At 32.5% G+C, this 14,780-nt stretch overlaps 1 protein-coding gene across 2 annotated transcripts; it reads right to left on the minus strand.

The window, feature by feature from the left end:
- Positions 1-922: 922 nt before the first annotated feature.
- LOC128238489 (uncharacterized) lies at positions 923-14,002 on the minus strand. 2 transcript variants are annotated; one of them, XM_052954453.1, is made up of 7 exons: positions 13,857-14,002; positions 10,306-10,618; positions 7,947-8,165; positions 6,765-7,058; positions 5,974-6,537; positions 3,829-4,053; positions 923-3,605 (listed from the first exon to the last, which is right to left on the minus strand). In XM_052954453.1, the coding sequence occupies exons 2-7, from the start codon at positions 10,616-10,618 to the stop codon at positions 3,256-3,258; spliced, it is 1,965 nt and encodes a 654-aa protein (XP_052810413.1). In that variant the 5' UTR covers positions 13,857-14,002; the 3' UTR covers positions 923-3,255. The 2 variants fall into 2 exon arrangements, with proteins under 2 accessions (XP_052810413.1, XP_052810414.1); XM_052954454.1 differs by lacking the exon at positions 13,857-14,002 and adding an exon at positions 9,691-9,779 and having other exon boundaries at positions 10,306-10,445.
- Positions 14,003-14,780: the final 778 nt, after the last annotated feature.

Raw genomic sequence — 14,780 nt, forward strand, 5'->3', positions numbered from 1 at the left:
TTATGTAAGCTTAGTATTAAATATCGTAATTTTGTGTCCGCACTTATTTGACGTATTTGTATAATTTCCTGTGGTTCGATTTTATATGGACTGATTCTGTCCGTGGAAATAGAATAGTATTTTTTTGGTGTTGGATGCAGACATATCAAACGTTTTATCTGTAAATACACTGCATGGCCGTGCTGTTGAGTGATGATTGATCCGATTGACTCATAATGGCCCGAGACGTAGTCGTGATACGTCATTATCCTCTTTAATACATATGGGTTTTTTGTAGTTTTTTAAGTTTAAATTATTGTTTTTAAAGCTTACCTGAAATCCATTTCCCATCAATTCAGATGGGAATATCCAGCCTCCATTTTGTCTAGAACAATACAAACATCCTATTTTATCAAATTTGACAGAACGTTCGTCTTGGAAATTTGTAGGATGTCTTAGTTCGACCATAAGACATATATTTATTGTCCTTTTATTGAACACTTTTTATTATTAAACCTACGAGATATTGGCTTTCTATAAATTCAAAATTTATCAATAGTATATATATTGCCGCCAAATTGCATAAAACAGTATCAATTGATGAAAGAAAATGAAGAAAAGGGTAAATATTTCTTTCATTTGCTAAAGAGAATGTATGTTCGATTGCTAAAATGCTGTCGTACGCATGGTCTTTCATAGCGGGAACCAGTATTTGTTTATATCCAGGAAGCGAACATATAAAATTATAGCTGTCTTCACAATCGCGCAAAAAGAAAGAGGAGAGACACAATTTTTATCAGGCAAAAAGGAACCCAATTATTTTGAGGGGTTATTTTATTTTTTAGGTAGAGAAAGAAATATGTAATTTTAAAATCATATGATGCATTGTCATACAGCTAGATAGCCTTGTTCTCAGCTGACCTTAGATAAATAACACAAGCAAGAAGTTTAAAAAAACTTTATTCATTTCGAAATGAGATAATAAGATCTAAAATGTCAATTCATCTCTCTAAGTCTAAATAACCTTTATGTTTGTTTTTAACAAATTGAATACAAAATTGAGAATATCGAAATTAATTCGGGTCATGGTTTATTCGTATTTTAGCCCATATGCGTGTGTTAATTAAGTTATCCCATGTGAACTTAAGCTAGTAATTTCATCAATATTAATGTGAAAAACTACAGAAACAAGCTCAGTAGCCAACAGTTTAAACATGAACCCCGTTTAATGGCACTGGGTAAACGCCAAAGAACACAACAACAAAACAATCACAAACAAGAAACATGGACCTACAACACAAAACTTCACAAACAACACAGTATATGTATACTATGAGTGTTTATCAAGGATTGTTAGGTACCGCCTTGGAACGGTCAGTAAAATGTAAATGTACTGGGGCTTTAAACCAGTTTGCGTGCACAACCTCACTCTTATCGCAACATTCCCGAATAAAGTAAAAACGTAAATGGTGAATCTTGGAAGTATGCATTAACTTCAGGAAACTTGATAATTAAATAATAAACTAATAGGTAGACCATTAGCCATATGCCTTTAGCAATAACGCTAAATTTAGATGGCTGGTAACCCTATATATTATTATTTTAAATGTTATTGTTTGCGTAATAACAATATGTAAATAATTAAACAAAAACACTTTAGATCAGGTTATGGCAGTTTGTGTTTTTGTTCTTTACTTCGGCTGAAATTGGAAGTGAAAAGACGGATTTTTCAATATTTTAAGGTAAAAAAAGCGCCATTGCCATAGTCCTCCTCTACAAATCAAACTCTTTAAAATGATACCAAGTGAAACGGGGTCACCAGATATCCAAAATGTACATAGTTGTACAAATTATTTATAATGTTCTCAAGTGGAAATACGGACATACATTCAAATCAAATCGATGTAAAGATCAAAATTGAAAAAGGAAACTAATTGTCACATATGACAAAAAGATAATGGGGCATGTGAAAATGAAGTACTGCCAACGGAGTCGAGATGATGTTCTTTAAGAAACGACATCAACAAAATGATACAGTTGCAAAATGACATGATTTGGAATCTACAGAAGTAAGCCCCCGGGCATTAAACCTACTAAGAAGGTTAGCGTTGACCTAAATTACAAACAAATAAATATAATGCATATAGGATTCCACACTTAGAGTTAGTTTTTTGTAAGTCGTCAATTAATTAAAATTATTATCTATGTGGGCTACTCTGTATGAAAATAAAATTATCAAACCGGTCATGAAATATTATGTTCATGTTTCACTTATTTACAAACATTGTACTTGGACAGTTATGACAGTGAGTAACATGCATGCATCTTAATGTATCTTACTACAAATACAGTTAACATCATACAATTATGAACAATACTTGTTTACAATTCAGTATCAATATAAAGGAAAGTATACATCTGTATAAAGTAAAAAGTGATAACGTATCATACATATATTCACTCTTCGGAAACAAACATACTTTCAAGCTTAAACACAATTATTCACAGTTGCGTATATCATAATCATGTTCGTAACTATTTTTCAGTTGCTTTTATGAACTTTACAATTGATATAAAGTCAGTACGTGGCTATATAAAAAAACTTAAGTCAGACATTACAGTCATCTTTAAAAATGGACGAAACTTCAAATTATTTAAGGATTGATCACATTTGTTTCATGCTGTATGAACGCAGAAGGGCACGCGAGCAAATTCCATATTCAGATTAACAAAAAAAAAATCATTGCGATTACAAATTAGCAGTATCTCCTGTAGTTGAGTATTTCTTCTTAAAGAAGTGTAACCGACAACATACGTTTGTATAAAAGAATATCTGATTTGTGTAACGTCGTTTATCATTGGTAAAAAGACGTCGCGCTTATCCGATTCGAGCGCAGTACTGAAGTAACCATTGACGTCATAACTCCTTGCGTGTTATACAATACGAACGTCAAGTTGTATCTATACAGAGGACTAGGTGAATGTAAATATATACTTTAAATATGTTTAACAATATACGCATTTCTATTTACGCCTGGTTGTAATTTGTCTTTTATTATTTAAGGATTAACTATGGAAGTTGAAACGGAACAAACCAAATAATCAAGAGCAACGTAGCATATCAACAGTTATATTATTTCTAACGTGTCTCTATTTAAACGCTAACATAATTTTGAATCAGGGGATCAGCTTAGGTAAACCAAAATGTATTTAATTCCGGGCTTCAACTATTTACCGCAAATTATCACCCACACTAGTTTCTGTTAATTTATCTACTTAAGCTTTGTCTTTTTCAGACTGTGTTCTAGGTTTAGTTTCTTCAGTGGCGCCTGTTCTGTCGTTTCCTTTGAAGGATTGAGGAATATCGAAAGCTGGAACACTCCACGACTCAGATTCTCCTCGAAATCCTTGCCTGGCTGATTCCATCCAGGTATGCATATCGGCGATTTGTTGCTTCATTTGTTTAAATTCAGTAGGTTGTTGGCTTGCCGTCGGTGTTTGACCTGCGGCCGCTTGATCTGGGTAAGGAACGTTCTTCTTTTGTTTATGTTCTGGGTGTTGCTGTACAAACTTTTCCTTTAGATCAGCTCTCCCAATGTCAGACAGAAGACTTGCATAAAACTGACCTGAGATAAGGAAAGAAAATATTTTGACGAAACTTTGCTTGTGTTCATCGGGCATTTTAAAATCAATTAATTTTACTTCAGCTCAAAACATTGACACACAACCCTGTTGAGTGAGCATACTTTTTCCAACAAACATAATGAATAACGTTAAAAAGCAACAAATATATCAAGTTATATTTTTGTATGTAAACGTTCCAAGTAAGATGTATTAAATGCAATTTACCGAAGTCAATAATCTCTCCATTGCCATGCTTTTCCAATTCTTTGTAAAATATACCAGCAAGAAACCATGATGAATCATCATCCATTCTTGCCTTTATTGGATCATTTGGATGCCATGTGTAGTTTTTCAGAATAGTTTTCCTGTCCCGTTGTTTCAGTCCCATGCTTATGTTTTTCAGTATTTCTTCCCCAACAGGTGTTAATGTCTGGTTAAAGGATCCAACACCTATGTGAAAAAGAAATTATTACTGCTGAGTTTATATCTCTAAGCTGATGCAATTGTTTCAGGTCTTAAACAGGTCTTAAACACATGTCAAAGCGTAAGTTATTTTGACAATTTAACTACAATTTTGACTTTGATTTGACCAACTTCTTGATGATTTTCATTTTATCATTTAAATATGCATGTTTGTTGAAAATAAATTGATTAATCGCTATTCTTTTGATATATTTTGAAATCATTGGGTCATAATAATTGTACTGGTTCAAATCGAGTTACTGTGATATGTTTAACAAGAACATGTGTATTCCCTGTATTTCAACACCATCAGTAGTAAATAATGAACAAGATGGCCAAAATTGCCCTATATCGCTCAACTGATTAGGTAAGTTGCCTTGAAAAAAGTTGCTGCTTGCCTAGGTAAAAAGTGGTTGCCATTTGATGGTTGATAGGAAGGTTGGTCCTTGTAAAGGGAAATCAATAATATTTCCAAGAAAGTCAAAACATTGTCAGTAAGTGGAAGTAAGTGGTCAATGAGTAAGTCAATGGTTACTAAGGATGTACTTGGTAAAAAAGCGGTTGCTTAACATATCATCAGATATTAAGTTGAATAGAAAATTGGTGCTGAGGAAGTCATTGGTTGCAAAGGAAATCATTGGTTGCTAAGGATGTCGCTTGTTGCTAAGGAAAAAATGTTTTCCATTGGTTGATACCGAAAAATTGTTTGATAGGGAAGTCATTGTTTACTAAGTCTGACATTGGTTGTTATTGATGCAGGTAGTTACTTACCAAATGAAGCTTCATACTAAATATCAACGGTATCTGCCTTTCGTTTTCAATGAAGATATTCAAAGACCTTACTTAAAAGTATATGGAAAACCCGAGACCCACAGGGCAAAGCCAGCTTTCTTACCAGGTACACAAAAAATTCAAACAAAATACATAAATTACATAAAACTCCTTAGTGCGGCTTTGCGGTTTTCATAACGGCGAAACGTTGTTTTAAGTGAATAGGGCTACGTTAAAAACAGCAAATCAAAAACGATTTTAAGCTATTGAATGCTATAATAAATGTTTGATAAACCTTTAGAATTATGAAACACCACCTCGGACCATATGTCATCACAAGGATAGGCTAATCAGCCCCAAAAGGTGGACCTCGGCTATGTTCACTATATTCGCCGAGATTTATAATGTCACATGATCTCAGTGTTGGGATTTTTTTCTTAAATAGAAACACTAGCAACCCTGGGGCGGACCAGCTCTAACCCAAAGGCCATAACCTGAACAGTTTTGATAATGAACCACATTATAATGCTACATAGGGTATACGGTTTTAGAAGATTTTCAAGGGGAGATTTTGCCACATTACTCAACTGACTTTTCCCAACCGCATTTTCATTTCTTTTCGGTTGCCATTGCTACCAGAGTTCGTCATTTAACATTTTACTTTAATCTGGAAAACGACCATACATTTAACATTTTTGTGAACTTTGGTCTTAATTGGCCCTGTGGTATAGGAGAAAAGAATGTTTGAAGAAAAATATTGACGACGGACTGACGACGAAAAGTCCCTTATCAAAATAGCTCTCCCTTGAGCACTTCGTGATAGGTTGAGCTAATAAGAAAAGGAAAATGTACTTATGACCGAAATGATCGCACCAAGATGTTTCTGTACAAAATATTACAAGTCTTTACAATCCCATGTAAAAACAGGTAAACATACATGTATAATAACAATAGGTATAATATATGTATGCATTAAGGTCAGGATCCTACAATAACCCAATTTCGATGATAGGGTTAAACAGGGTGAGAATAATCTCAACGTGAAATTGAGAGAATATGAACAAAACGTCATTAAATCTTGTAAATACGTCTCAAAATTTGAGTTTAAATTAAAAGTATAACAGAACAACAACATACCTGGAATAGCCGAAAAGATCATAGTTTGAAGAACATTCAAAAATGCCTTGTCTGTCGCGGGATCAAATTCTGGGGGCCCTCCGGCCGTTGCGTACTGGTATCTGGCTAACTTGTACTGTAGAGGTGTGATCATAGCGTTTAATCTTGCAATTTCGTGGTTGTAGCCCCTCTCTTTGATTGCTAATGAGTGTGCTCCTCCCACTGATACCAGCTCGGTATTTGTGTCAAGGAGTTTCACGATTAGAGTCTTGTCATAATTAGTTTTTTCAACTTCATCGAGGACAGATTTGAAGTTGTCCATGGCTTTTTCAAGGATTTCACTTACAACTGGATTGTTCGCATTAGGTTTGAGGACTTTCCGAAGAGTCTTCACTTCAACATTAAGAAGTTTTATCTTATTCTCATTTCCTTTTAGTTCTTCCTGTAAATTGTCAACCTTTCTACTCAGTGTGACCACTTCAACTTCAGTTTTTTCTAAGTTTTTAACCTTCTCTTCCAATTGCTCATAAATCGTCGTCAGTCTGCTTTGTTGTTCTGTTTCTACTAGCTCAGCATCAGCTATTCCTAAATAAACAATAGCATAAATGTAACTTTTATATTAGAAACCATGTACATTACTAGTTTTACTAGTATGACACAATACTTGGTTGAAGTACCAAATTGTTCGATCGGAATGAATTAATACTTAGACATCTGAGCGCTGGAAAAGGCAACCAGTAGTCTAGTATTTTTAACCTATATAGAGAGATATTTACACACATTTCTTAGTTATGATTGGTCCAAAACGGTACCTTTCAAATTGTACGATTTTCTACCCACTTCCACTACATCTACACCAAGACGTTGCAAAGCTAAAAATTCATCATCTCTTTCAAGCATCATTTGAAAGAGTTCCACGTAGCTTTCGGGTATCATCAAAGCAATGAGTAAACTAGATGAAGGTTGTACACCGGCAATCAACACGTATTCCGGGGGTATAAACAGAGCGTTAGCAACCCTCGCCCGAAATGACAGAATCTGATCCCTTGAATACTCCTTATAGTCTGTTCCCTCTACATGCCATTTGACAAATCTGTATCCGTTTGCTGGAAGAGGTATACTGATCAGGGATATCTATACTACATATATGTATATTTAACAATGTCACATGTTTAAGGTAGCAGTTCAGTTTGCTTAATATTTATTTTAATACCAGCTGCGTTTCCCTGTCAAATTTACAAATATATTATTTATATCTGACAGTCAGTTTCATGGGAAGAATAAATGTTAAATTACAAATAATATACATAAAATGTAAATACCACTACATCTCCTATATTTATAAAGAGTCTAAATTTTGAATTAAAATGCATACAAGTAGTGCAAACAAAATGAGATAAGTTTGCAATAGAAACAACTGAGACGATCACTGCAGCCAAAAACTCACTCTTATAGAATGACGAAGCGACCATACGCTAATGGAAATCAATCTCGCAACAAAAGAAAGCAAAGAGATACACACGAACAAAATGCATTATTCTTGACTCTGTATAAATTATTATATGCTTTGAGGTAGTATATTTTTTATATTTTTCGCTGTTTTGAGTATTTTCCCGTTCTGCTATCTAAATCAAAGCTAGCGCGAACAGTCCTGGGATACAACATGAACGACAGCATTTGAAAAAGGACATTACGTGCGCATAAATACTAGTGTTTTTTCCAATTAAATGCAATTGAAGTATTTTATACAAATAGTAAGCATATATTGAAAAACGAAAAGAGTTTGCCGCAGTGTTTAATCGCAATTATGTTATGCTTATTGGTTAAAAAAGTTGAAAGAGGTGATGAAAATTGCTTGTGTAAAAATATATAAATTTGATCATTTTCACCGTGGCTTGAGCATATCTACTTTATAACAACTAACATTGATCTTTAAAAGTGCGGAAACAAATGAAGTGTGTTACACCACTCGTGAAATATAACTTTATACCTACCTGGGGTTGAAGCTTCTGGATAAAACACCGGAATATCGCCTTTAGAATTTGCATAATGAACTCCCTTTTCAATCAAATCCATTCGTCCTATGTCAAAAAGTGCCTTTTGCAGAAGCAGTTGATTATCTCTTGTAAGAAATCCTCTGGCTCCCAGAATTGTAAATAAATCTCTTGGCGATTTGATTTCTTCTAAAACTTTCTTGCCCAAACCCCCTGCTCCTGTAAAATAATACAGTTTATAAATATAATTGAACTTGATTGAAGAACTTCCACGGTGCAAATAGTGGGTTAAACGGACCAAACAAAAACTAAAAAAAAACTCAAATTGTATGTCTTTTAAGGTTCAATGTTTTATCTAATTTGAACTCAAAATGAATTTGCATTTTATTGAAAAAAATGAACAAAATTTTGTTTTCTATTTAACCAACAATGTATATTGGCTTAGTGGTGATTGCTTCTTTTTTTCTTTTTCTTTTTTTAAAAATAACCAGAATTTGACATGTTTTAGCCTTCCCATTATTTTAACTTAAACCAGTGTATTTGTTTTCACATTTTTAAGGCAGTTACTCCACTACTTGATGATAACGATTTTCAGAACAGTTATATCATTTGTCTCTGTTGTCTAGTTGCATTTTGTTTCTCGCCAAGTGTCTGATTTGCCTTTATGGAAGGCCATAACTTCATTTATCAGCTTGTTATTGTAGTTTTGACTGTTTTAGCGTTTTAACGTACGTGTGGAAATCGTGAAATAACAATTATGGAGACTAACCTTAAATACAAAAACGAAATCTACTGTGATGATATTGTAACGGTTGTTTAACGACAAAAGTTCAAAAGAGAAACTACCAATAAGCAAACGAAAACAAACAGAGTTATAAACTAGAGCTCAGACACTATATATTTGTTGTCTTTTTTCTCGTTCTTGTTATGAAAATAAATCGTATAAAAACTTTTTAATCCTTTTAATTGTGATATGTAATGGGTTTTTTTTAACTGAGTGTGTGCACATTCGGTACTTAAATAGTGTATTTTCTTTTATTTAAGGAGGTTATCAATGAAATTCGGTTTTAAAGATTGTATTTCTTTCATGCTTTTCGGTGAAAAATGTAGTATTAACAGTGACACGACAACAGGAAAAATATATTTCATTGCGAACTAAGGAGTGATTAAAGTGTAAGAATTAATTCTAAAACCAATTGTAGTTAATTCCCTTTGATCAAAACAGAGTACCCCACAGTTCAACCAGTAAACAATGTCATGATAATTATAAGCTTTTAACACAAATTATCCTTTATTAGGGAAATGGCAATCAAAATTTTCAAACGCTTTTTAAGTGCCAAATATATCCAACACATTTGACTGAAATAAATGTACGAAAATAATTCGTTTTAAACGGTCTGTCTTTGTAATACGAACTTCTTGATAAATTCACATAACAAGTATCTGATTAATTAAAATAGACGTCAAATGTTGAAATGCCTTGGAAATGACCAATTTATGCTTTAAATTGCTTTGTTTAACCAACCTGAACATTTTATATACAACTATTCAGCTTCTACACAATGCAAGTATGATTTTTGAAATACATGTACGATTTAAGCTTAAAATATACATTTAGAAAACGTATGTACTTTATTTAAATCCATATATCGACTTTCATAGCACGTTTGTATATTATTTTGCAATGCGAGTACACTACGTTTAAACTGCAGATTCTGAATTGTCAGTAGCAACGAGTAAATACCTTAATTCTCTTTCGTAGCGACGATTTTACCAGCAATGCTGTTCGTCCTGTGTTCATTCGAAACCACGTGCTACTCCTCAGTGGTTATACTATTTCACACATAAAACCTTGTTTATTTATTACAAATATCGTTCAAAATAGAGACTTCACCTGTTACGATACATATACGGTACATACATTTTTACATACTATAGAACAAAGGTCTTTCTTTATTTATTGTTTATTATTCAATAAAAAAAATCTAATGAAATTTTGACTATTAATTGTATTTTTGGATAACATAACTGACAGAGTATGAAATCAATGTCAATTGAGTGTTTGTATAATATTAAAAGGAAACATTTTTATTTAAAGTGCTGTTTTATATAATTCAATTAAAATGTTTCAAAAAATCTTAATTAGATAACTTGAAAGTGTGAAGACCATCGGTTTGAAAATGTTTTAAAAATGTAAACACTAATGACGATTGTTTTAAGCTGTTGCATTTTAAAATGCAGCTGATTTTATCTTATGCATCATGATGAGAGTTAACGTACACAATTTTATCACAAACATGAATAAAAAAATAAAATAAAAAAAAACAACATTACAATTATATATTAGTTCTGATTTTACCTGCAAATCGATATTTTAGTTTCCCTAGGTTATTGTCCGTCAGTCCATCGGAAAGCTCTAAAAGAAATTGCTGAAAATGCCAGTCGTCTGGTATAGGTGGGACATCCAATCTAAATGCACTTGTTGTGGCCGACGATTGTATTTCTTGCCCAGGAGTTGTTGCAGTTGGGACACTTTGATCACCTGTTTGTTGTTGTAACGATTCGTCTCCGGTTCTTGGAGGCTGCGGTTTAGCGTCAACCGAAGGCAAAGAGTTTTCCCCCGACATGTTGGTATTTAGAAATTTTGAAATAACGACCAAGACCTTAACCATCTGGAATAAAAAACAGACTCTGTAATAAATAAAACAAATATGTGGAAAAAATAAATTAAGAGAGGTTAGATTGTGCTACTGAGCTTGTTTCTGTAGTTTTTTACATGAGTATCGATGATTCAAATAAAAAATACAAAACACATTGAAATAAATAAAAAATTGCATTTCTATTATTAGGCCAAATAAAAAAATAGGTGCGTTTCAGCTAATGCTGCCAAAACAATAGCGTAGGAAGGTCGGATTTTTTTTTGATATATTGATTTCAGTAACTGTTGATTCAGATTGTCACAGAAATAAAAGTCATCAATTTTCAGGTTTATCAGCAGTTTTTAAACATGTTCCATGATCAAAGGAAACATTCTTTATTTGTCTGGTTGAATACTTTGACAATGATGGTTGAATTTCAACTAAGTTATGGTACACCACTCTGCTCTTATTTAAGACTTTCCAGGAACGGTTTTACAGCAAATTTTACCATATAAGCCATCAGCCAAGGAAACCTCAAAGCTGTCAAGAGCACCTGAGGGTTCAGTTTGAGGAACAAGTAACATGCAGGTTTTATTGCCAAAATTGTACACTTTAGTCTGACATATCAATCCGAAAGTCAGTATCTGATACATTTGTATCTGACAAGAAAATATAGTTCAAGAAATGAAATATACTTGCCACACAAGTACAAACTACACGCAATTCACCTTAGAGTTCGGACACTCTAAAAATTTGGACACCCATTATTATTTTCAAAAATAATTTATTTTTCGTACCTAATTTTCTGACACCCAAAGGACATCGAAAAATAAAAATAAGTCGGTAAAAATGGACGTATTTGTCCCCGTACTAAAAAGTAGACTCAGAGATATTTATATCAGCAATTAGAGGTCTGGGTTAGACTTGTCTCCGTCTCTAGATGTGTTTAAAGAAAATAAGACAAACTTTGAACAATCTTCATATCTCAGTCTTGTTGAAAATACAATGTATAGAAGTATTTTATCTAAATTACGCCTTTCATCCCATAAACTATATATAGAAATAGGTCGACACAATAAGGTTCGTAGGAATGAAAGAAAATGTTTACTCTGCAATCCAAATGATATTGAGGACGAATTTCATTTTCTCCTCAAATGTCCAGTATATGCTGACCTTAGACGTCAATATATTCCAAAGTATTTTTACACTCATACGAGTTTGATGAAATATATTGTTTTAATGTAACAACCAAAGTAACAACCAAATTACCTTAAGGCATTAAGCGCTCTACTGTGATAAGTCCTTAAAATTACGTGATTCCTTAATATGGTATAAATTTTTGCTATGTTTCTTTGGTATTTTGATGGTATCATAAACGGTAGTGTTTAAACATAAATCTGTAGATCCTTAGGACATACGAGATGTACCTATTCTTGTTCCTTTTGTGTGCGTGTTGTTTGTTGTCTTTTTTGTAATATTCATATCCTTACACAGTAGCCACAAAGTTGTATGTACCACGCAGCTTAAACCTTGCGGCTGTATTAATCAACGTTGAGAAGTATTTATATATATATATATAAATTCATATAGATTTTTATAACACCGAAATCATTACCATTTCATACTATACCTTAATATCGATGACATTCTTGTTATTATTATACACACTCTCACAATATTTATATCAAACTTATGATTGATTTATTAATAGAACTTATGTTATAATTGTCACATGCCATGCATTATTTCAATACATATTGTTGTGACTTATTTTTTATGCTTAAGTCGAATAAAATTTCTGTTCTGTTCTGATAATAACTTTTACAGTTACTAAGTCTCACAGACAAAGATTATTGATCTTTATCCTTGCAATGCCTGGCTAGATTACCTAACCGTATACATCACTGTGACAAGTTAATTAGTTACTACCCATCCTAAACGATTTATTGCCTGTTGAAAAGGAAGTGTGATATATTTAATGGAGGATTAAAGAAACAACAAGGGCAATCAAGAGATTAAGAAAACACAGACATGACATGTTTGTTAAACGATCCGACAATATACTTTGAAACTTGTACCACACTTTTAATATAGACTTTATGAAGCAATAATCGTACATACAGTAATACCCATTGAAACATCAATAGAACAATAAAAGTCAACACATTCAATGATACAGGTAACTATTTAATGTAATGAATTAAAGTTAGAAATGCAATACTTAAGTTACAATCGAAAACTCAACACAGACACATCAATTAATCACACAATGTGACTGTTTGATCTGAAGCCGGTAGAAGGTGTTTATTCATTTCAAAGCTTGTATAAAATGGTGTTGAATGGGATTTTAATTAACTTGATGAAGGATTTACACTAATAGGCGTTATAACCAATGATAACTACGGATAAATTTATAATCAGTGGTAAAATGCAGACATGAAGAAAAAAGGCAGGTTTAACTTACATGTAGATAAAATGTAAAAATGGTTATTTTCTATGAATTTGGACAGCGAAAAAATAATTATTTTAAGGTGTCCGAACTCTAAGATGAATTACGGTAAAAACAATCAGAAATCCAACTCTAATATTGTCAACTTTTCGTATACATTTCGTAACACAAGTCATGCTTTTCGTACCAAAATTACATTTTTTCAAGGCAAAATGGGTTAGGGTCGTCGGGGAAAAATAGGGTCGGTCGGGTTATCTGAAACATACCTATTTTTTATTTGGCCTAATGATTATACAGGTTTATTGAGGTACAATCAAAACAGTCTCATTCTTCAACGAGATTGCAATCAATAACACATTTCTGTTTAAACTGAGACTACCATCTGGCTATAACCTTTCTCTATCGTTACTACTCGAACACAACATTGTTAGGTTCTCTTAGAAGGAACTGATATAATTAAATGAACAGCGTCATAGTTCATTTTCGAATATATCTGATACTTTGACTTCATAGTAACAGCATATCAAATACACTCATGCACGCGTTTACATGTACATGTTCGATATCAGTTTACAACCACTCGCTTTATAACACTTGTTAAATTAAATATATAGAAATATAAACAAATACAGTATTTTTTAACGTCTTTATCATTTTACTTAAGTATCAAAAATGTTATTACCTAACAAAATAAGTAAAATCAGTAAAACGAATCATTTCTATATTCAATCATTCATTTAAACGTTTGGCTATGCCAAGGTCATAAACTATGATTAACGAATCATAAACCCTATAATAATAATTATGATCAAAAGTACTTACAAACAAATATCATCACTATGAAACCATTTTGAAAGCCATAATTAATTCCCCTCTTGTTAAACCCCAGTGAAAACACATATTTTTTTAAACAAAAGTATCTAGTTAAACGCCATTTTTAAGAATGTAAAACCTAATCGCACACTTCCTTCTCCTCCCGCTAGTGATTTTCAGAAATTCTAAAAATAAACCAAGTGTATGTGTGGGTTGATCAATAAGTTTATTGAAGCGTTGTTATATTACGATGATTGTAATATTTCATAGATGAGTTGAGTTGGGTGTGCTTAGGCATCCACCTGTCGTTAGCGACATTTTGTTTTATGATCTTGTTCGCTTGTGACGATGTGTCTCGTTGAGTGTTTGTTTTCTATTGATATGCGTGTCTGTGAGAAGAATCTTAGTGATATAAGGCTACTAGGCCTGTATACCTGGTTTCCCTTGTTTAATGTTAATGACTGGTTTTTTTAATCGTGTGTGATGGAAAGAAGATCGTTCACCTCCTGGAAATCAATGTGAAATATGTTCTGACGATATATAGATGATCCTTGACTTAATTAATGAATTGATTAGCGTATAGATAAATGAATTATTTCTTCGCAAAAAATGAAATGACAAATAATTACATACACATATATATAAGGTTAAAACAGACTTTGCTAAATTTGTTTATTAGACTTAAATGAGCATTTTATTATTCTCAAAGACATAAACTTCTGTCGATGGAGAAAAGACGTTTTTCTATACAATAATTTTAGAACAACCCTGTATTAATCACTTAAATGGATGATTCAACACGTTTTGTATTTTTGGCGCTATTTTTAAATATGAAAGTTAAATGTAACTGAGCAATATATTTAATAATTATTTATATTGACTTATACGTATGCTTGTTTGTTTTATCTTCTTTTGTCTGGTGAATAACAGTTC

The sequence above is a fragment of the Mya arenaria genome, chromosome 6, assembly GCF_026914265.1.
Source record: "Mya arenaria isolate MELC-2E11 chromosome 6, ASM2691426v1".
Lineage (NCBI taxonomy): Eukaryota > Metazoa > Mollusca > Bivalvia > Myida > Myidae > Mya > Mya arenaria.